We start from the raw sequence: 24,947 nt of genomic DNA, 5'->3' as shown, positions 1-24,947 counted from the left end.
CACACACAGGTAAATCCAAGTTGCAGTACTCTCGTCTGTAAATAGAATTATTGTCACACAGTGTGGAAAACATCTTCACACTGACCATCAAGCACTCATTTACTGCCTCAGTAAACAGCTGCTACAGTAATTCCATTTAGTTCACCCCACATTTCCATCAATTCCTCCAGGTTTCTGGGGACAACTGTTTATAGTGACCAATTCACCTACTATCCAGCACTTCTTTGGGATGTGGGAGGACACTGAAGCACACAGGGAACCCACAAAGTCAGAGGGAGAACATGGGAACTCCACACAGAAAGCAGTGGAGACCAGCATTGAAACTGGGTCACTGGAGCTGTGAGCTCTAGCAGCTGTATCTGTGCATGCAGATTTTGCTAATTTTCCACACAGGCAAAATTCAATAAAAAGCACCTATGATTATTTAACTGTTAATATAAATCAAATTAACAGTTCAGCAGAAATTTACTATCCAGAAACTGTTTCAAGTGTGAAAATATCAACCACATGCAACAATTGACGTGATTAGGTTTAACTAGATATGAGAAAAATATAAAGTAGGACGCATGAGTGGGGCTTAAACTCTAACTATATACATTCATATAAGCACAATGTGGATATATATATATATATATATATATGCAATGAAATTCTTACTTGCTCCAGCCAAACAGGTACTTTGTAAAATGCATTAACTCCAATAGTAAACCAGATTAATGTAGAGAAAATTATAATTAATATAAAAGATAGATACATTAAAACCCTGGTATCTGGTCTGCCACCTATAGGGATGGTAGGTGCTGGATGTGTATTTTCTGGTTGTTTGAGATTTACTCTTGCAATGCCTTACTAATACACCTGCATTAAGAATAAACAGTTTAAAAGACAAAAGACAAAAATACTACACTGTGCTTACACTGGACATGCTTAATTTGCATGAATATATAAACCTTACTTCAGAGAACATTTACTTTAGCAATTTTAAACTTACATATTTTTATCTATTATTTCATTCTAATTTATTTTTTTAAATTTATTTTCCTTGATTTTTTTTTTGCTGGTTGGTTGAGGCAGCTGGTTGCTTGAATTCCAGATACCAGGGGTTTACTGTAGATAATGAATATTCCCAGTTACAGTTAGTCAATTTTTATTTTATTCATCTTCTTGGTGCAAAATACTTAAGCTGTTAATGTGTAAAAAGTACTTTGTTTCACACATATAGAATTCTATTCCTTAGAATATGTTCACTGGAGTATTTTAAAGCCAAGTTAATTCTGCTTCTATCACAAATGTTCTTCATGTTCTCTTGTTCCTAGGATGTTTTCCGAAGGACTCGGTCAGATGACAGATGGTGTCTGGGGTTTGGACGATTTCACACAGAGTCATGTGTATAATGTGTGGCCAGGATATGACTACTTAGGATGGAGGAACGACAGCTTTGAAAATGGCTATGTAGAAATCTTATTTGAGTTTGACCGCATCCGAAATTTCACAGCAATGAAGGTGCCTATCCCTCATTATTTAATGAAACTGTCTGCATGTCCACCTGTTAATCCATTCATCCACCCAAACATTTATCTGTTCAGCCATCATCTACCCAACATTTCTCCCATTCATCTGTTTAAATACTTTGGAAAATTAGCCAAAGTTTAATTGCTGGTTTCTCTACTTGAAACGTGAGCTAAATGCATCAACTCAAGAACATCTATTATCATAGCAGATTTAACATCATAAATTCTCCAAAGGAGATTCACAAAATCATGAACAAACAAGATATGACAGAAAGCAATAGAAGGGATCATTAAAATAGATGACCAAAATAGTTTTTGGTATGTATTAAAAAGTGTTGTTATAATGAAAGGCCCAGTATTAGTGGTTATGGGACTGGAAAATATTACAATGATGATGGAAGTAAAACTGGAGAAACAAAGTTCTTTGAAGCTGAGATAGAGCTTGATTGTGAGTGAGATCCAAGGCCACGTGTGCAAGGCAACAGAATTCTGGATAGGTTAATAATGAATAAGCAAGAGAGTGGCTTCAGGAGCCTGTTGGACTAGTTAACCTGGAGATTACAAAGGGATTGATTAGGGTTTCACCCACAGATGATGGAGGCAGAGGTTGGATCAGTTAATGTCAGTGTCACAATCATGGTGTGATATTGTGAATATGTTGTTGAAAGCCTCTCGCAAGGCCCATATGACACCAAGGATATGAAGGTCTGGTTCAGATTCAAATGGCAACTGTTCCTGGTGTTGAAATGAATTTCAACCAACGTGATTTAAAAAAAATATATCTATCATTGGACAGCACGGTTAGTATAGCAGTTAGCGCTATTGCATAACCAGCAGCTCGAGTTTAAATCCAGCACTGTAAGTGAAGCGTTTGTGTGTTCTCCTTGTGACCTAAGTGGGTTTCCTCCAGGTGCTCTGGTTTTCTCCCACCTTCAAAAATGTACAGGGGCTGTGGGTTATTGCTATATTTAGGCAGCATTAGGTTGTGGGCAAAAAGGCCCTGTTACTGTGCTGTATATCTAAAGTAAAAATTAAAATTATTGCAGTGTTTTATGTGGGAGCTTTCCTATCTACAAACTGCTGCTGTATTTTTTGTAACAAAGCAATAATTTTACTTCTTTACCTGGTGAAATATTTGGGGGATGTTGAGATCATGAAAGATCCACATAAATGCAAATATTTTATTCTTTCTTGTGAAATTGTCCTTCTTAGAGGATTTAATAATTACAGGAGGGGAATAGGAAGACTGGAAAATTAGCAAGGGATCTTTAAAAATAACTTGCAACATTTCCTGTTATTTTTATCGAGCGATATGTATTGGGTAACCATCTCAATGAAGAAAATCTTGATATTTTTCTTCTCTTTAAACTACAGTATAGAATTTAGTGCATAATAAATAAACTGTTACTTCCTTTTGAGGTTCAAAGTCAACTAAAATTATAATGATTATATAACTTCTGTATGGATGCATACAAGAATATAAATCAGGAATCACAATAGCTAATCCTATGGTTCCTAGAATTGGTAAAAGGCCAATGTACCCAACAGACACAGTTCTTCGGTTCAAAATGCTTGTTAAGCACAACAGTTCTAAATGGGTGGCTTTCAAAGGAACAACCATCAAGGACATGGAAATCCCACACTTTTATTTGGCAGTTGAACATCACCAATACCATTAACAGCATTCAGACATGAACCTTGAAGAATTATTTTCCTCAGTGGAACTTCATTTGAAAATATGCTAGAAAGCTGGACAGATCCTGATTTTTGATCCAAATATTTCTTCCACATGATAACCAGAAGTAAAATGGTACTTTGTGCAAACAGATGGACATATTACCATTTGTTTTGCTCATTCACTTTATCTGATAAAATTTTCCCTGTTGTCAGCATGTAGAACATCAGCTACTTTCCTGTAATGACCAGGCTATCAGGCAGATATCATCTCCTGTAAGATAATTGCATAAATCTATAGATGAACTGTTTCCTTCACATTTTTTTTGATCAAAATTTCTTGGAAATTGAGAAGATTGATCATAGCATATATATTGACAGACAGAAGTTTATCTCTGTTTAAAAAAATCAATTGACCAGAGGTGAAAGAGAAATTGTGCAACCAGTTTCAGTTTACTAATACAGGTCGAGTACTTCTTATCTGAAATGCTTGGGACCAGACGTTTTTCAGATTTTGGAACAATGAAACTAAGCAGCACAGTAACATGAGCTACTGGAAAACCAGGGGAGGCGGCGCTTGTGTCATTATCAATTCATCATGGTGCACAGATGTGACGGTCATGTCCTAGTCCTGCTCACCCAACCTGGAACATCGGAGATAAAATATCACCCATTCTACTTGCTGAGGGAGTTCACTGCCATCATTCTGGTCACATTATAGATTCCGCCCCTGGCTAACGTCAGGCTGTCACTGGAGGGACTGACCACTGTGATTCACGCCCATGAGACAGCACATCCGGATGCCTTCCTGATCATTGTGGGGACTTCAATCTGGCTAACCTGAAGAAGCATGACAAACTACCACCAACATGTCACATGTGAGACCAGGGTAACTTACACACTCGACCCTCCTACACCATCATGAAGAACACATACCAAGCCATACCACAACTGCACTTTGACACGTCTAACCACCTGGCTGAACTTTTACTCCTGGCGTACAAGCAGAGACTGAGGACCACAGCTCCAGTGATGAACACAGTGAAAGTATGGTCAAGGTGACAGACGAACATCTGCAGGACTGGTTTAAATCAGTGGACTAGAACATATTCAAGAACTCATCTATAGACTTGAACGAATATGCAACAGGTGTTACTGACTTCATCAAGACTTGCATGGATGTGTGTGCCCACGCACAAATATCGGGTGTTCCCCAACCAGAAGCCCTGGATCAATCAGAGAATTCGCAACCTCCTGAGGGCGAGAAAAAGGGTGCTTAAGGATGGGGATTGAGATCTTCACAAGAAGTCCAGGTACAACCTGCAGAAGGCCTTCTCTCTCTCTGAAGCAAAGTAGCAATTCCGGAGGTAGCTAGAGACAGATACACACCAGTTATGGCAGGGAATGCAGGCCATTACAGCCTACAAAGCAAAGGTGAACACTTTAGATGGCTGTAATGCTTCATGGCCCGATAAGCTGAACAACTTCCATGCCCGCTTTGAGAAGAAGAATCAAAGAATGCCTACTAGATTCCCTAAAAAGACTGATAACTGTGATAACTGTCTCTAAGGGCGACGTCAGGACATCATTCAAGAGGGTGAATCCTTACGAGGTATCAAGCCCTGATGGTGTACCTGCCAGGGTACTGAAAATCTACACCAACCAACCAGCTGGAGTGGTCATGGACATTTTCAACCTCTCATTCTGGCAGTGAGAGGTTCCCATCTGCTTAAAAAGAGCACCAATCATCCCAGTACCCAAGAAAAGTAGTGTGAGCTGCCTCAACGACTACTGCCCAGTAGCACTAATTTCTACTGTGATTAAACACTTTGAGAGGCTGGTCATTGCCTGAATTAACACGTACCTAAACAAAGATCTGGATCCCCTGCTATTCACCTATCATCACAATCGCTTCACAGCAGACACAATATCACTGGCTCCTCTGGATCACCTCGAAAATAGCAATTCATATTTATGGCTGCTCTTCATTGACTACAGCTCAGCCTTCAGTACCTCATTGCTGGTCAAGAACCCACAAACTCTTGGCCTCTGTACCCCACACTGCAATTGGATCCTGACTTTCTCATCAGAAGACCACAGTCAGTACAGATTGAAAACAACATCTCCTTCTCATTGATTATCAACACAGGCTCACCCCAAGGATGTGGGCTTAGCCCAATGCTCTACTCATTATACACTGATGACTGTGTGGCTATATACAATTCCAATGCCATCTACGAGTTTGCCAATGACACCACAGTTGTTGGTAGAATCACAAATGGCAAGGAGGAAGCATCAGGAGGGAGATAGATCAACTCGTTGAACAACCTTGTGCTCAACGTCAGCAAACCCAAGGAGATGATTGTGGACTTCAGGAGGAAGTCAGGGAAACATGTCCCAGTCTTCATCAAGGGCTCAGTAGTGGAGAGGGTCAAGAACTCCAAATTCCTGGATGTCAACACTTCTGAGTATCTGTCCTGGAGCCTCGAGTTCATCAAGGGCTCAGTCGTGGAGAGGGTCAAGAACTCCAAATTCCTGGATGTCAACATTTCTGAGTATCTGTCCTGGAGCCTCGAGTTCATCAAGGGCTCAGTCGTGGAGAGGGTCAAGAACTCCAAATTCCTGGATGTCAACATTTCTGAGTATCTGTCCTGGAGCCTCGAGTTCATCAAGGGCTCAGTCGTGGAGAGGGTCAAGAACTCCAAATTCCTGGATGTCAACATTTCTGAGCATTTGTCCTGGAGCCTCAAAATTGTTGCCAACAGCTATACTTTGTGAGGTGTCTGAGGAGATTTGGTATGTCTCTGATAACTCTCATAAACTTCTACAGGTGTACCGTGGAGAGCAATCTGGCTGGTTGCATCACTGCCTGGTATGGAGGCACCAACTCTCAGGTCAAGAAAAACTCCAGAGGGTTGTTAACTCGACCTGCGACATCACAAGCACCAGACTTCACTAAATCAAAGACATTTACTTGAGATGGTGTCTTAAAAAAGCAGCTTCTATCCTCAAAGACCCCCACCACCCAGGCATGCCCTCTTCACTCTGCTACCATTGGGGAAAAGGTACAGGAGCCTAAAGATGAGCACTCAGCAGCACAGGGACAGTTTCTTCCTCGCTGCCATCAGATTCCTGAATTATCAATGAACCAAAGATGTGGCTTTACTTTTCACGCACTATTTTTTTAATATAGTAATGTTGTAAGATGGTTATAACATTAATGTTTGCTCTATGATACTGATGCAAAACATGAAATTTCATGATTTGTTCATGACAATAAATCCTGATTCTGATCCTTGTACCAGTGGTTAAACAGCAACAACAAATAACAGCAGGCTTTCTGAATGCCAACATGATGCCACAAGTGGAAAATTCACAGTAATAATGTTTAGTACTTACCAATAAAAAACGTATTCTCTGTTTGCAAAAGACAACCAGCTCCCCACCACCATCTCCGGTCCCCAATTATGGTCTCCACTCCTACCTGGGAACTCAAGGTCACCACTCCTGCCCAGGAGCCTGAGGTGACTTCTTCGATGCAGATGGCGCTGCACCCAATGTTGAGAATAGAGTCACCATCGCCAACTCCGCCTGCAACTGATGATGAAGACGAGGACCCAGATTCTTTTGGCATCTTCCCAGCCAAAAGCAAAGATTTTGGGTTTTTTAAAAACTTTTATAGTAATCAAACGGACCAACATGGCCAAGTCAGGTGTTGAATTTTTTCCACTTGTGACATCATGTCAGTGCTAAAAAAAATTTGGTTTTTGGATCTTTTCAGTTTTTGAATCTTTGGATAAGGGTACTCAACTTGTACTATCAAATTTTTGTTGTTAGCAACTAACTGCAGACTTTGCTGAATGTAAAATGAACAGAAGAGTTTGACGGTGACATTGGAAGGATCCCCTAGCTTTCAGTTTTTCTGGTTTATAGCTTGCAGACCCTAATCATAAGCCATAAACAAGCAAACTCTATATTTAAAAAATTGTTCCAGAAATTCAGGACTCTATGTCTCCAGAGAGAGAGAGAGAGAGACACACACACACACACACACACAAAATGAGTTCAAAATTTATTATCAGGTCCAAATCTGACAGGAGGGCTTCGCATTTGATGATATTATCCCCATATGGGGATTAAAATTCACAGAGGTAAACATTTTCCTGCCATTGGCTCTCAGGGTTGTAAAATAATATTAATATTAGGATAACATGTGATGGAGTTTGGGGCTCATGTTCTTATAAAATGGTCTGTAATTTTGCCAAGTAGAGTTTACATTCATGAAGAAATGTGTGTGGAGGAAAAAAATGCATTTTATTTTCACCTTTTTTCTCACATAAATTCCCTGAAACTGAATTTTGTTCCATATCTCCAGTGTATGGGTAGTGATTTGTCATTGCTTATTGGTTTCCCATAGAATTGTGAGGGGCCCTGACAGGAATATTTAAAACGTCATTAGCCACAGATGAGGTGCTGTAAATTGAAGATTAGCTCATGCTGTTCCGTTATTTAAAAAGACACTAAAGATAACCCAGGAGATTATAGGCCACTGATCTTGATGTCAGTAAGTTATTCAAAGGTGTTCTTAGAAATACAAGTATTTAGACAGGGACTGATGAGGGATAGTTAACATGGCATCATGTGTGGTAGGTTGTGTTTAATTTTTGAGGAGATTTTTAGGGAAGTTGATGAAGGAAAAGCTGTGGATGTTATCTACATGGACATTAATAAGGCCTTTGACAATGTCCCACAAGAGAAGTTTGTCTGGAAGGTTCAGTCACTCAGTGACTTGGATTCAGCCTTGGGATTATGGGAGAAGCCAAAGTTCAGATTTATTGTCAGAGCACATATTTGACATCATTATACAACCCTGAGATTGTTTTTTTTTTACTGTGGGCCAAGCATAGTTTCTACTTATCGATAGTGCAGAAAAAAAACTTGAAAAAAATGAAAGATAAATGTAAACAAAGAGAGAAATGTAAATAAATTGACTGCAACATAGGGATCAATATTCATTAATAAATAAAGTGCAAAGTAAGAGTTCTTAAATGAGTCTCTGATTGAACTTGTTGTTGAGGAGTCTGATAGTGGAGGGTTAGCAACTGTTCCTGAACCTGCTGTGATGAGATTTGTGGCATCTACAACTTTTTCCTGAAGGCTGCAATGAGAACAGACCATGTCCTGGGTGGTGTGGATCCTCGATGATTGCTTTTCGATATCCGATGGCAGAGTTCCATGAAGAATCCCACAGGGTTCAAGACAGCAACTATCATCCCAGTATCCAAGAGGGCAGCAATAACAGACCTCAATGACTACTGCCCTGTGGCACTTACCTCCACTTTTAGCATCTGGTAATGAAACGCATCAAAGCACACCTCCCAGAGATGCTGGACTCATTTCAATTCGCCTATAGAAGAAACAGTTCCACGGACAATACTATAACCTTGTCGCTTCGTTCCGTCTTAGCCCTCCTGGAGAACGATGCCTCATACTCCAGGCTACTATTCATTGACTTCAGCTCAGGATTTAATATGATTATTTCCCAGAGGCTTGTGGAGAAGGTATTCTCACTGGGACTCAACACATCTCTTTGTAACTGGATCCAGAACTTCCTAACAGAAAGACCACAGTCTGCCAGGGTCAGTAGTAGAATGTCGAGCACCGTCACGTTGAGCACTAGTGCACCTCAGGGCTATGTGATCAGCCTGCTCTTGTTCACCCTGCTGACCCAACTTTGCAGATGACACAAAAGTAATTGGCCTCATCAGCAACAAAGATGAATCACATAGCAGAGAAGAGGTAGAAAATCTTGTGAAATGGTGCGAGAGTAATGACCTGAATCTCAACATGGACAAGATGAAGGAAATGATTCTGGACTTCAGGAGGACCAAGAACGACCACTTTCCACTACACTACACATCAACAATTCTGTAGTTGAGAGAGTGAAGAGCCCCAAGTTACTTGCAGTTCACTTAACTAGTGACCTATTGTGGACACTCAACATCTTCTCCCTTGTCAGGAAGATAGAAGTGGGCAAGGCTACCAGCCACCCTTATGTCAGCTTTGTGTAGGAGCTCTATTGAAAGGGTCATGGCCGTTTGGCATTGTGGTTAGCGCAACGCTTTTACAGCACCAGCAATCAGGACCGGACCAGGATTTGAGTCCTGTGCTCTCTGTAAGGAATTTGTATGCTCTCCCCGTGTTTGCGGGGCTTTCTCTGATGGCTCCAGTTTCCTCCCACCCTTTTAAATTTAAGTCACTGTGTAGTACAGTTGCTGCAGAGAAGTGGATTGGAGGTCAATTCATAAGAGTAGCAGAGAGGATCACTGGAGTCCCCTATCTCCCCCCCCCCCCCCTTCGATGTGATCTACCGGTATCGTTCTCTGAAAGAGGGTGTGCAAAATCATTGAGGACCCCTTCCACACTGCACACAGCTTCTTTCAGCTGCTTCTGTTGGAGAAGAGATACAGCAATATCAGAGACAACACACCAGGCTGAGGAACAGCTTCTTCTCATGCGCAGTGAAAATGTTAAAAGACCAAAGGAACTGTTCACACTAAGCATCCAAAATTCTCATCTATATTTATTTATTTGTATAGATGATATACCTGTCCTGTATATGTATTGTTTGTCTTAATATGTGTTATGTCTGGTTGTGTGTCTGCATGTTTTGCACTGAGGACCGGTGTTCCATCAGTTTGTACTTGTACATCAGATGACAATAAACTTGACTTAACTTCCTCGATGGTGGGGAGAGTTTTGCCTGTGATATTCTGAACAGTGTCCACTACATTTTGAAGGGCTTCTGCACAAAGATGATGGTACCCTCATACCAGGACACAATACAACCAATCAACATAATTTCCATAAAACATCTGTAGAAGCTTGCTAAGGTTTCCAATGTCATATCAAACCTCCACAAACTCCTGAGGAAGTAGAGACACTGATGTGCTTTCTTCACAATATTAGTGTGTTTGATCCATGAAAAGTCCTCTAATTAATAACACCCAGGAATATAAATTTGTTCATCCCCTCCACCTCTGATCTCCCAATGCTTATTGGATCAAGGATCTCTGGTTTTCCCTTTCTAAAGTCTACAATTACCTATTTGGAGTACAAGGTTGTTGTTAATGCACCATTCAGCCTAGTTTTCTATCTCTCTTTTGTATGTTTAAAGCCAGAGAGTGGTAGTGGACAATTACCTCTCAGACTACAGGCCTGTGACTAGTGGTGTGCCTCATGCTGGTTCCATTGTTGTTTATCATCTATATCAATGATCAGGATGATGATGTGGTATATTGGATCAGCAAATTTGTAGATGACACAAGGATTAAAGGCATAGCATATGATGAAGAAGAATTTCAAAGCTTGAAGAGGAATCTGGACTTGCTGGAGAAATGAGTTGCAAAATGGCAGATGGAATTTAATGCAGACAAATGTGAGGTGTTGCATTTTGGAAGGTAAAACCAAGGAAGGACATACAGGGTAAATGGTAGGGGATTGAGGAGTGCAGTAGAATAGAGGGATAAGGGAACACAAATATATAATTCCCTGAAAGTGGCGTCACAGGTAGGTAGCATCGTAAAGAGAGCTTTTGGCATGTTGGCCTTCATAAATCAAAGAATTAAGTATGAGTCAGGATTGTATAGTAAAATTGTATAAAACATTGGTGAGGCCAAATTTGGAGTATTATGGGCAAATATGGTCACCTAACTACAGCAAAGATATCAATAAGATTGAAACAGTGCAGAGATTTACTAGGATATTGCTAGGACAAGGAACTGAGTAACAGGGAAAGGTTTAAACAGGTTAGGACTTTATTCCCTGAAGCCTAGAAGAATGAGGGGAGATTTGACAGAGGTGTACAAAATTATGAGGGGTATAGATAAAGTAAATGTAAGCAAGCTTTTCCACTGAAATTAAGAAAGAAACAAACCAGAGGACATAGGTTAAGGGTGAAAAGTGTGAAAAGTTTAGGGAGAATATTAGGGGGATTTTCTTTACAGCCATTAGTGGGATTGTGGAAAGAGCTTCCAGCTGAAATGATGAATGTGGGCTCGTTTATGACATTTTAAGAGAAAATTGGACAGATACATGGATTGGATGGGTATTTGGAGGGATAAAGACTGGATTCAGGTCAGTGGGACTAGACAGAATAATAGTTCAGCATAGACTAGAAGGGCCAAAAGGCCTGTTCTATGCTACAGTGTTCTATGGCAAACCTGTTACGACCTGCCATAATGCAGGTGGGGGGCAGGGGGGGAGGGGGGCTGCTGTACATTCTTTTGAGGCTCGAATACACCCTTTAATTATAAGAGGGCTTCACCTAAGAATAGGAATAGCAGAGTGCAATAAAACTGATAATCTATTGTCTGATTGTTTGGAAATCCACTCTATGATGTTAGGCCCCTGCTTTCATGCAACTTCCAGCACACTGAGGACCTGGCTCTTGCACTCCTATGAAACTTACCTGCTTCTGTTTCTGTGCTCTAGTAAAACGTAATAAACTGAAGCTGGAATATCTGTTATGCTACTTTACTATACAATATCATAAAAGGAAAAGTGAATAATGGTGCTTTGGAGTGTTAATTGGAATGCCATTCTTTCACCATGAAAATCCCAAGTGTGCTGGGTTATTGGAGATTTCTTGTCTATCTGAAAGTTGAAGTCCCTGGACCTTGAAAATGACTCAAATCAGTTTACTCCCCACAAGAGATTCTAGAGCAATTGCTGCTACATGAATAATGGACAAGATTTTGGTGGAACTTTACGTTGGCTATGAAGAGGAAGATGTGTTATATGATGCATGGGTTAAATCAGAATGTTCTTTTGCATTAAAGTTTTGTTGAAGATTAACCTATTGTTTATTAACCGCAGGTCCATTGCAATAACATGTTCACAAAGGCAGTGAAGATATTCAGGGAAGTCCAATGTTTCTTCCGCTCAGAACCAGGGAAATGGGAGCCAAATCCTGCCACATCAGTTCTGGTTCTAGATGATGTAAATCCAAGCGCCCGTTTTGTCACCATCCCACTACAACAGCGCATGGCAAATGCTATCATGTGCCAGTTCTACTTTGCTGATACGTGGATGATGTTCAGTGAAATTTCTTTCCAGTCAGGTATTGTCATGTGATTTATAGTCTCAGTTTTCAGAATTGTTTCCCTTGCTATTCCCTCAGTGGAGGTTTTTTTTCTCACATTTGGTGGTGCTTATTTATCTTTTAAAACCTAATTGCATTTGGGAAATCCATGCTTCCAAGTAATCTCCCAGCATGCTAATCAGAATTATTCAATGTGAAATTAGATTCAAGTGCAGTGATATTCTATTTTGTTTTGTGCTTTTAACCCCACACCTCACTCTAAGTGTCTTATGAATTAAATCAAGTGGTTTAAAGAAGAAGTAGGCTCTGCAAAGAAAATGAGTTTCAGAGGTAAGTTTGCAGATGCTAGGATCGAGGTGAACATTTTTTGTGTGTATATTGCTGTGGTCATATCTCTTGTTTTTTTTATAATGCTGTACGATGGCATTTAATACTCTGCTCCTTGAGTGATGTGTCCTGAGGGTTTGACTGCTTAGGAGGAGTTCACCAAGCACAGAGACTTTGTGATTGTGAGGAAGCGCATTGCCCCTGTCCATTCCCCTTCATAGCTCTATTTTCCATTCTCTTGTCATGGATAAAAATGCTGATGCAGGAAGGTTTTATTTGATTTCAGCACATTTAATTAAGAATCTCAGTTAGGACCTAATGCATGGTATTTTACATAGTCCCTGCCAATGGCCATTTTTGGTGAGGTTAGTGGACAGGACATCCTGCTGGCAACAAAAAGAGCTCCTGTTGATATTTTCCTGATGCAGTGATTCCAGTGTTTTTCATTCAATTCTCACATTCATTGTGTTGCTGATGTCTTCTTTTCCATACCTTATTCAACACCTAATGTTCCCACTTGATTTGGTTTTAGTGTGTTTCCCAAACTGCTGATATGGAATGCTATAGCACATAGAACACGACAGCACAGTGCAGGCTCTGTGGCCCTCAATGTTGTGTTGACCCATCTATTTCTTAAAAAAATGTACTCAACCCCACCCATGTGCCTGTCAAAAAGTCTCTTAAATTCCCCTAATGCTTCAGCCTCTGCCACCATCCCTAGCAAGTCATTCCAGGTATCCACAACTCTGCATAAAAAAAAATTTACTACTGATGACTCCCCTAAACTTTGCGCAAGTGTCCTCTGATGTTTGCTTTTCCTGCCCTGGGGAACAGGCACTGGCTGTCCACCCCTAACTATGCCTCTCATAATTTTGTAGACCTCTATTGTCTCCTCTCATCTTTCTACACTCCAAAGAGAAAAATCTTGCCTCATAAGACCTGAGATCTTTGTCTCATGCACCTCATCTAGGCCTGGTCTATCCATCCTTTGTACATTTGACCAAGTATCCCATGATGCCTCACATTTGAGATCCATCATTGTACCAAATATATTTGCTTTTGCTTAAAATTGAGATTTCTCCGAGTGCACTTTCAATCGAGCCAGTTGCAATCTATATCAGTACATCTGTCATAGAGGTTCACAGTTGTAATTTTGCAGGTTGATTTCTGAACAACATAATCAAGTTAACAAGAGCACACTATTTTTTTAGTGTTTTAGTTATAGCACAACAACAGGCTTTGTACTGCTTTCATTTCATTTTAAAAAGATTTGAAATACTTCCATACATCCCTGTTTAAATCTCTCAGCATCATGTTAAGTATTTATTCCTAATCCTCATTCACAGATCAGCTAGTTTTTCAGAGTCTAGCGAAGATCTGCTGATCTATTTCCCAAGGAGTTAGGATGCAGTAATGCATACTTGGGTCATCCCAATTGCAGCAGGTAACTACAACCCTCCTCTGCAAAATTATAGACCTTGATTTCCAAAAAAGCTGATGCCCAATATTTTTATCTGATGCTGGTTTGCAGAAAGAGTGACATAATATTATTGTATGATCAGGAATTTAAACTATATTGTTATGCTTTTGACATTCATTACTTTCTTGAACAAAATGAGTAAACAAGAAAATTATGACCTTTGAGCTTGAATTGGTGCACCATGCAAAAACATTTGGACAACCGTTTTGTGCAGTATCAACTAAAGAATACCATGAATTCACTTCTCAGCAACATGTCAACTCCTGGCAGCCGTCATTTCATTTGTATAATAGTGATACTCTCCTCTGTGACCCAGTTGCTTAATTCCAGACCAGTATAGAAAGGATGGCCCAAAATGAGGACATTTAGTTTGCTGAGTTTGAGTAGGCTCTTTTGAAGTTGTTCTCATTAAAAAAATCCAACTCAGACAAAATGTCACCTCCTCAAACCCATCAATAAGGTTTGAATTTGGCCAATCAATTTATTCAAATCCCGGATGAAATGTATGCAATAACTTTCTTCCCATCTATTGAAAGTTGAAGCCTGTCTGTTGCTCTTGTCTTTTAAATAAAATAAATTGACAGTGGTACCATGAGTAGTTTCATAATGACACAATTGTTTTTTTTTCTCTTTGCAGACACAGCGATGTACAACAATTCAGGTGTTTACCCAACTGTGAATATAGACACTACAACCCACATTGACATTGGTAAGAAACAACAGATTCATCTTAAAAACTTTATTAGAATTTTGAACAAGTCTTGTGGTTTCTGAAACAATTATGATTTTGGAACAATTTGCTCTTATTGCTTATGGGAGAAAATTATACCTTTGTTGCCAAGGCAGCTCAACAGGTATTTAATAGTTTTTCATTGTTTCATAGAACCCATAGAACACGGCAGCACAGAAATCAGGCCATTCTGTGCCAAAAACATCACATGCTAATCCCACTGACCTATACCCATTCCATAACCCTCCAGACCTCTCCTAACCATGTATCTATCCAGTTTACATTTAAAACTTAAGAGTGAGTTTGCATTTACCATATCAGATGGCAATTCGATCCACACTCTGACCACTCGCTGAGTGAAAATGTTTCCCCTAATGTTCCCCCTAAACCTTTTCCCTTTCATCCTAAGTCATGTCCTCTTGTATTTATCTCTCCTAATCTAAGTGGGAAGAGTCTACTCGCATTTACTCTGTCTATACCTCTCATAATTTTGTAAACCTCTGTCAAATCCCTCCTCATTCTTCTACACTCTAAGGAATCCAGTCCTAACTCGTTTTATCTTTCCCTGTATCTCAATTCCTGAAGACCCAGCAACGTCCTAGTAAATTTTCTCTGCACTCTTTCAATCTTACTGACATCCTTCCTGTAGTTTGGTGACCAGAACTGCACACAATATTTTTTCTCACCTATGTCTTGTACAACCACACCATAACATCCCAAGCCCTGTAGTCAATACTTTGATTTATGAACCCCAAGATGCCAACAGCTTTCTTCACAATCATGTCTATCTGCGACATCACTTTCAAGGAATTATCTATCTGTATTCCAAGATCCCTTTGTTCCTCTGCACTTCTCATTGCCCTACCATTTACTGTGTATGCCCTACCTTGGTTTGTCCTTCAAAAGTGCAACAGCTCACACATGTCTGCATTAAATTCCATCTGGTACCTTCTGACCCATTTTTCTAGTTCATCCAGATCCCTCTGTAAGCTTTGAAAACCTTCTTCGCTGTCCACAACACCTCCAATTTTAGTGTTATCAGTGAACTTGCTGATCCAATTTTCTACATTATCATCCAGATCATTAGACAACAAACAACAATGGTCCCAGCACCAATCCCTGAGGCACACCACTAATCACAGGCCTCCAGTCTGAGAAGCAATTTTCTTCTCCCATTCAACCAATCTCAGTTCCTAGTGTCTGAACCTTCTGAACTAGGCTCCCATGTGAGACCTTGTCAAAGGCCTTACTAAAGTCCTTGTAGACAACATCCACAGCCTTTCCTTCATCCATTTTCTTGGTAACCTCCTCAAAAAACTCTACAAGATTTGTTAAACACGACCTACCACGGACAAAGCCATGCTGACAATCCTTAATCGATCCTTGGCTGTCCAAATACTTGAATACCTGATCTCTCAGAACACCCTCCAGTAATGCACTTACTACTGATTATTTCAGTAGTGAATAGAATGCCCACCTCAATATTGATTTATAAGCATCCTTGTACTTTTGCAACTAACCTGGAGAGAATATGAATTCTGCATCAATTGATGTTCGCTAAAATGGAACAAACCAGAAAATTAGCCACCAGAAACGAGTAAGACCAGACCAAAAATTCCTGAAATGAGTTCAGACCCAGAGATGAACAGGCTGTCTGAGATATCATATCCACATAATCTTTCTGATTCCAGAAAGATGCTTGACAAAATTCTTTGGTGACTGAACCTCACCAGTATGAAGGATTTCCACAAATGACAAAAATCGATTGATGTTCACTTTGTTGCACTGGTTGCGGTAGATTGACTGTATCCAGCCGCATTCTCCTTCTCTTTCATGGAAAGTGGCCATTGCTTCATGAATGCAGTGGGTTTTAACAATCCTGTGCCAATCCTGCTTCAGCAATTGAATTCAAATTCCAGATTTTAAAGTTATGTCACCAGATTATAAATGCAGGTCTTTGCATCACTTGTCCTGTAATTTATCAACACTGCTACCTGACCAATATAATCCTAAATTACTCCCATTATTTCCTGTTTGGGTTCCACATTTCACTTTTTGAGTAGGTCTTGGAGAATTCCTCTTCTTCACAGGCAGTACATGGGTTAACAGTAACTTGATGGCTCTTCACTTTTGAAGGTGAAAATGTCTTTGTGTGACTTATTTAATTCTAGGGTAGCAATTCCACATCAAGCACCACATGATCTTGAAAGAGCAATGACTTGGCCCAGATGCATGGATATCCAAGAGGTCTGGAAATCAGGCTCTGCTACATAGGCTTAGTGTGCACGCATAAACACACCCTCATCTATACCTGCAACTCGCCCTGCTCATACACACTGTGCAAGAGAAACAGAGAGAGAGAGATAGAAAGAGCTCATAAGGAAAGACGGAGACAGGTAGGGAAAGAGAGAAATGCACACCCATGATATCTAGAATGCAGGGTGTGGTAGTATACTGGTTAAATGACCGGGATATCAAGTAGATTTCTGGACCATTGATCCAACAAAACAAGTTCAAATGCTGGATGGAAAATTTACATTCTAGTAATTAAATAAATCTGTTTTTTTAAAAGAAAAATCTTGTGGTAATGATTATGTAATATGTGGATTGTTTCAAAATCCCATCTGGTTCATTAAGTTCCATCAGCAAAACAAAACTTCCATCTTTAACCAGTGTGGTCTGTATGTGGCTCCAGATCCATCAGTACATCGATTGATAACTGCCTCTTCTGTTTAGGATTCTGACTGCCATTCTGTGTGGCTCTAACCCCAACTCGTTCTCTTAACCTTCCCTTTTTAAAATCTCTAGTTATCTTCAATTTAGTTCAGGTAAATGTGCTTGATAAAAATTTTTCTTTAATCATTCTCCTAGTTGTAAACTGAGTGCAAGGTGTAGAATAGTGGGGGATTTTGCCATACCCTTTTCACATGCAAGAAATTAGAAGGAAAACAACAGGCAGGAAACCCTGCTGCATAGCAGGAGAAATGATTGAACTTATTGGGAACACTGCAGGAAATAATTGGCCTGGTCAGAAGGTATCAATGCCCATGGAAGTTCCAAGAAAGTAGGACACCTATTAGAAGAGCACTGAAGTACAGCCTCTATTCTTAGTACAATCTATGTCTTCATTTTCCTTTCATTAAAATATTGGGGAACACCAGTAAACTAGAGGTGGTCTTTCCTGTCAGACAAGAGTATGTAGACCTATTTACACTATATTGAATGTATTTTCACCATTACTCAATATTTAATACTTCCTACCCCCCACTCCCCCACAGTCCTTAGACACACCCAAAATACAATCAGTAAGGATAGTATACTTCGACGTTCTCGGGGATCACACAATGAAAATGTCCAATATTATTTCAGCCTTAATCCCTTTCAGATGAATAAAGTACAAGTGAATTTTTTTGTAAGTATTTATCGTTTTTATATAAATAGTCTTCTGGCTAGATAATTGATCTGCCTTCCCAATAAATTCTTTATTTATTGAAACGATAAATAAAGATTTTATTGGCATGTAATCCAATGACTGCTTGGAATGCAAATCAGGATATTTAAATTGATATTTCCAAAGTTAAAAAATTTTTTCGACATACTGCACGGCAACAGGCCTTTCCAGCTCATGAGCTCATGCTACCCAAATTAATAAATAGCCTCCATGCATTTTGAAAGGTTGGGGGCAACAGGAACACCTAGAGGAAATCCACACTGACATGGGGAGAATGAACAAACTACTTACAAACAGAGCCAGATTAAAACCGAGTCGCTACCACTGTAATACTGTTACAGTAACCATGCCACCATTCTAACCATTCCAGTTAATAATGAGTGACAGTGACACACAAGTCTTGGCCTGTTTTCTTGCCTGAATTTATTGTGCCTCATCCTCCATAATGGAAGACTGTTTCTTAAGCTTTGGTTCAACTGGGGCATCATTTAATCTGTACTGACTCTCCCTGGATACTATTTCCTGGCTTCCTCCAACCCTGTGAACGTAGCCTTATTTCCACTTTGTTGTCATTCTGGTGAATCAGTGCTGTGTATCTTCTTGGGCTTTAGTCTTTGTTAATGCTTGATCAAAACTTTACAGAGAATAAGATGGCAGACTGAAAATTAAAATATTTTCCAGATGTTGGAAATCTGAAATTGAAAAAATGAAAATGTTGAAAATACTCAACAGGTCAGACAGCATCTGTGGGAAAAGAAATTGAGCTAGTTGTGTTTCCAAGCCTCTTTGTCAGATTTGTGAGGTCCAAGTTCCCTCTCTAAATGTTTTTTTTTATGTAACTCCCATTACTTTGGTCAAAAGCTCTCTTCACCGTTATATTCAGGCATAAGGTGCAGAAGCCTGAAGTCTGGCACTTCTAGGATCAATTTTTTTTTTCCCCACTTCCTGTCAGGGTCTTGAACCTCACCTGAACCATAGCATTACTGCAGGACATTAAAAAAACTCTCTGTATTTTGAACTGCTGGGAAAATGTGCATTTTTAAAATTTAGACACACTGCATGGTACAGGCCCTTCCCGCCCATGGCCCCATGCCGCCAAAATACATTAATTAACCTACAACCCCCCCCCCCCCCCACACCTTACAATTTTGAAAGGAGGGAGGAAACCAGACCACCCTGATTAAATCCACACCGCCTGGGAGAGAACATACAAACTTCTTGCAGTCAGCACCAGGTTAGAACCCAACTCACTTGCGCCGTAATAGTGTTTTGCTAACCCCTGCAAAGATCTTTTTTAAAATTTTTATAATTATGATCTATTTTTTCATGATGTTTTAATTATACTTAATTTCTATTGCTGTGTTTTATCTGACTGGCAAGCTGCAGCAAGTAAGACTCCCATTGTATCTGCATATTATATTTATGTATATGACAATAAATACTCATTCTTCATTTTATTTACAGCAATCACAATATATATCACTTTCATTTGAGTATCTGATCATGTCACTATTAAAACCTCTTTAGTACATGCATGTTATTTATCCATGAATGTTTATTTTAACTGTCATTGCTCCCACTCTATTTGTGCAACCCATGATAACAATTCCCATTCTCCCCATTGTATTCTCAGACATCAACCCAATGCACAAAGTGGATGACAGCAACACACGAATCCTCATTGGCTGTTTGGTGGCTATTATTTTTATACTGGTGGCCATCATCTTCATCATTCTTTGGCAGCAGTTTTGGCAGAAGATGCTGGAAAAGGTTTTAATAAAATTTACTGGAAGCTTTCCCCAACTCTGTGAGGAGTCCCTTCCCTGTAGGATACTGTGATTGTAAATGTTGTTATCGTGGAACTTAATCCACCAACGAGAGCAGAAGGATCAGCACAGACACTGGGTTAATGGGAAATTATAGAAATGAACAATAGTCTGGCGAATATCAAAAAACAGGAGAACAGATTAATATCAAGGTGGACGTATTCACCAGAACCTAGCCTTCTGAGGGAAACTCCATGTTAAACTTCCTTATTCTGTGCACTAGTGCATTTCCAGCATTTTTCAGTTTCAGCACCCTCATTCAGTCATAAGGAGAGAGAGTGAGGAGGCTGGATTTGATTTTTTTCGGGAGCAGAAGCAGCTGACAGGGGGTCCTGATAGAAGTATATAAAATTATAAGGTGGAACTATGAAGATACTGATGAGTGTCCAAAACAAGACAGCATATTGTTAAGGTGAGAAGTAAGAGGCTGAAACAAGATCTGGATTTTCACACAGAGAATGGTTAGAATCTGGGACACACTCCCTGAGGAAAAGGGGGAGGCAAGTACTCACAATATTTAAGCATCCAGACAAACAGGAGTTGGTGAAGCGTAGAAGGCAATGGATCAAATGGGTACAAGTGGGAGATATGGATAAGTATGTTCGTCAGCAAGGAGGAGGTTGGGGGGGGGGGGTGGGGGAGAAATGACCTGTGTCTGTTAGACTCTATGACTGTCGATGCCTGAGAAGAGATGAGATTTGTTATTAACAATGATAATTGATTCACATTCTAATCCATGGTTCAATTGGGCAGTATTCCAAAGAGCAGGCAGTGTATTTTGAAAAGCTGATCAATATAGGCTTGGATTCTTCTGAGTGATTTTAAAATGACAGGAATTGTATGGGGATGAGCAAAAATGCCATGTATCCCACACTGAGCCTAGCAGGCCAAATGGAATCCTTGGAGTGGAGCCGAACCAATTTTCATCACATTCACGCATTTGGTGATTTGATTTGATTATCTGCCCTGCAGGATTTTTTTTTTATCTGCCCATTTATCAGGATTACTTTTGATTTATAAGGATTAGGATTTTTTTTTAATCTGCTCATTTATCAGGATTACTTTTGATTTATCAGGATTAGGATTTTTTTTATCCACTCATTTATCAGGATTACTTTTTTTTAAAAATTAAGACACACAGCATGGTCACAGGCCCTTTTGGCCCATAAGTCCAAGCCACCCAATTTACACCCAATTAACCTATACTCCTGGTACATTTTGAATGGTGGGAGGAAACAAACCGGAGCGCCCACAGAAAGCCCATGCAGGCATAGGGAAGACGAATAAAATACTTACAGACAGAGCTGGATTCGAATCCCAGTCATGAATGCTCTGTGCAGTAACAGTGTTGCACTAACCGCTATGCTAACCGCACCACCTAGCCAAATTAAACCAATTTTTCAGCTAATGTGCAATGTTAGCAAAGGCAGAGGTTGAAACCTGCAATGCCTTGTACCAGCTAAATCCAATGATACATTTATTTTGGGCCGTGCAAGTTATACATTGGCCCTAATGATAAGGAAAAATCTGCACTGGATTCAATTTTAGCTCCAACTAGGTCAATGTGGCAAAACCACCAGATGGAAGTGTGAAAAAATGGGATGAGTATAGATAAGTACCATGGTCAGCATGGACAAGGAGAGAAGGCTGGCTGGGGATCGTTTCTATAATGTTAAGAAAAATTATAGGTTTGGGAATCCAAATGTGAAAATTCAAGGTAGGTGGACTCTGTTTAAAAAGCTAGCCTATATTTCCTTGCCATCGTGTTTAGTTTTCTTGAAACATTGTAACTGTTATGGCTAAGTTGTTCAGAACAAATGTGCACACACTTAAGAACATAGAAAGAGTATTGGCCATTTAGTAATCCTTTTTTTCTAACTCCATTTCATCTGTTTCTTAACTCTGTCTCCCCTCTTTGTAATATTGTGCAAAATAAAACCTAACGAATTTAATGTTGTAATCTTCAGTTAAGTCCCAATTATACAGACACATGTCAATGTACACACACATGCACACATCAATGTATACACACACAAACACACACACACACACACACACACACACACACACACACACACACACACACACACACACACACACACACACACACACACACACACACACACACACACATATCCCTCTTTGCTGGATATTTTTACTCTCTGCCATGTGTGGAAATAATTGAATTAATTTATGACTCATCTTTCAACGGCTAACAAATATCCGGATCACTCACTGAGGAATGAATTGATGTCTGGCTGTACTGACTGAAGACTTTTCTTTTAGGCTTCACGCTGGATGCTGGATGATGAACTTACAGTGAGCCTCTCGCTGCAGAGTGAAACCATCATGGTCAACAACAAATCCTCCCCACCCAGTGAACAGGAGTCCAATTCCACCTATGACCGAATATTTCCACTTGGTCCCGATTACCAGGAGCCATCAAAGCTACTCCGTAAGCTTCCAGAGTTTTCTTTGAGTTGGGATGAACCAGGTGAGGAATATTGAAAGTGAGGTTTCCTGCTGGATTTATTTACATAGTACCTGTAGTTATTTCACATGTCAAATTGGTCTCATCTGAGTGTGAATTGTTTTTTGTTAGCCTTTCAGTGTTCGTTAAATATGTTTGATTCTGAAGACCCTGTACTTTCCAGCCTCTTTGAGAACTCTCTCTGCACCACTTAATGCTTTCATGGCAGCACCTGGAACTTAATCGGGAAAAAAATAACACATCCAAGTGCCTCACCATGTCACATGCCCCTAACTCTAACTCTTCAACAGTGAATGAATAAAAATTAACTTGTGATTTGTAGCCATTACCTATTTCCCAGGGTAGGAATAACAAACACCAGAGGAAATGTACACAAGGTGAAGGGAGGAAAATTTAGGGGAGACATTAGGGGTATGTTTTTTACACAGAGAGTTGTAGGTGTCCAGAATGCCTTGCCAAGGGTGGTGGTGGAGGCTGAAATATTAGGGGCATTTAAGGGACTCTTAGACAGGCACATGGATGGAAGAAAAATAGAGAGTTATGTGGTAGGGAGGTTTCAGTATTTTTAAGGAATATATGGGTCAGCACAACATCAAGGGCCGAAGGGCCTGTACTATGCTATGTTTGTCAGGCAAGATTTTCCCTTAAGGAAACCCTGCTGACTTTGGTCTATTTTGTCATGCACTTCCAGGTAATCCGTAACCTCATCCTTGACAATTGACTCCAAAAACTTCCTATCCACCAATGTGAGGTTAACAGGTCTATAATTTCCTTTCTGCTCCCTCCCTTTTTAAATAGTGGAGTGACCTTTGCAATTTTCCAGTCCACCAGAACCATGCCAGAATCTACTGATTCTTGAAAGATCATTACTTACTGTATGCCTCCACAGTGTCTATAACTACTTCTTTCAGAACCCAAGGGTGCATTCCATCTGAACAAGGAACCATTAGACTGGCAGATCCTGACAGAAAGGCAAGAAAAGCTTGCATCTGTCCATTATGTTTCACCTCCCCCTGATTCACCAATCCCACATGTGGCTCCTGTCCTACCCCTCCCACAATATCTTCTTTATATTGGATTCTCTACTATATCTCTTTAGTTTCGGTAAAGGGGTTTGGCTCAAAACGGCCCCCATTCTTTTTCTCTTGTTGATGCGCTGAGTTCCTCCAGAAGAGCATGGTTAAGAATCATGTGATGTGGCCAAGGTGGGGTTTATATGATTCCAAGTAAGCATAAATATCTTTAATGTACTTTTACACAATGATTTTGATCCTACAAGAAACTATTAATTATAACAATAGTCTTCTTCTTTCCAAAACATATATGGTAATATGAATAATTGCACTTCAGTCCCAGAAGGTAAAATTTTGTTCTTTTTTTACTATTAGGTTGTAGCCGTGACTATGCAAAGCCACTTGGTGCTCCTCAGGATAATGTGCCACACTATGCAGAGGCAGACATTGTGAACCTGCAGGGTGTCACTGGAAGTAACACCTATTCAGTCCCCGCCGTGACTATGGATCTGCTGTCTGGGAAGGATGTTGCTGTGGAGGAGTTCCCACGTAAACTGATGACCTTTAAGGAGAAGCTCGGAGAAGGACAATTTGGCGAGGTTGGAATAATTTCAGTGTAATTCACCATTGAACTCAAAAACATTGTTACGTCAGAAGCAAGAGTCAGTCATTTGGCCCATCAGGGCTACTCTCCCCTTCAGCCTAATTGTGGCTGATATGTATCTCAACAAGCGCTCCTTTCCTTTGTTCCATATTCTTTGATACAGTTAATGAAAGATAACCTACACAATCTTGTAATCACCAATTAACCAACCTTCTGAGGAAGAGAATCCCATGGAAAGAGAACCTTTTCAGCAGATCCTGAGCACCCTGTCTAATTTTTAAATTATTTATCATTGTTTCTGAATTCCCCAACAGAGAAAATACAATTATCTGTAGTGACTTTATCATGTACTTTTAAAATTGAAGGCATCTTCAAGTCATACAGTCAAACATCATAGAAGCAAGCCTTTTAGCCTAACCTGCCCACACCGACCAAAATGTCCCACCTGCCTGCATTTGGCCCATATCCCTCTAAACCTATCCTATCCATGTATCTGTCCAATATTTTTCTTAAGCATTACAATAGTACCTGCCTTAGCCAATTCCACAAACCCACCACCCATGGAGTCATAGATTCATACAGCACAGTAACAGGCCCTTTTACACATCTCCACCAAAATCTATGTTCCTTCTTAAATATATTCAACAACCTGGTCTCTGCAACCTTCTGTGGGTTCACTAGGTGAGCAAAGAAGCTTCCCCTCATCTCAGTACTAAATATATAACCCTATATCTCGA

General features: G+C 40.0%; 1 protein-coding gene across 4 annotated transcripts in view; it reads left to right on the top strand.

Annotated features, from left to right (window-relative positions):
• The window catches only part of ddr2a (discoidin domain receptor tyrosine kinase 2a), a 189,663-nt gene that overhangs the window by 150,052 nt on the left and 14,664 nt on the right, over positions 1 to 24,947 (top strand). For all 4 annotated transcript variants that reach the window (XM_069937797.1, XM_069937799.1, XM_069937796.1 and 1 more), the window contains 6 exons: positions 1,317 to 1,503; positions 12,063 to 12,306; positions 14,733 to 14,804; positions 19,910 to 20,046; positions 22,389 to 22,596; positions 23,982 to 24,205. In XM_069937797.1, coding sequence (XP_069793898.1) covers positions 1,317 to 1,503; positions 12,063 to 12,306; positions 14,733 to 14,804; positions 19,910 to 20,046; positions 22,389 to 22,596; positions 23,982 to 24,205 — 1,072 coding nt within the window. The remainder of the gene's footprint in view (positions 1 to 1,316; positions 1,504 to 12,062; positions 12,307 to 14,732; positions 14,805 to 19,909; positions 20,047 to 22,388; positions 22,597 to 23,981; positions 24,206 to 24,947) is intronic.

This window comes from Narcine bancroftii, chromosome 5, assembly GCF_036971445.1.
Source record: "Narcine bancroftii isolate sNarBan1 chromosome 5, sNarBan1.hap1, whole genome shotgun sequence".
NCBI lineage: Eukaryota > Metazoa > Chordata > Chondrichthyes > Torpediniformes > Narcinidae > Narcine > Narcine bancroftii.
This window is presented reverse-complemented; position numbering and strand designations above follow the sequence as displayed.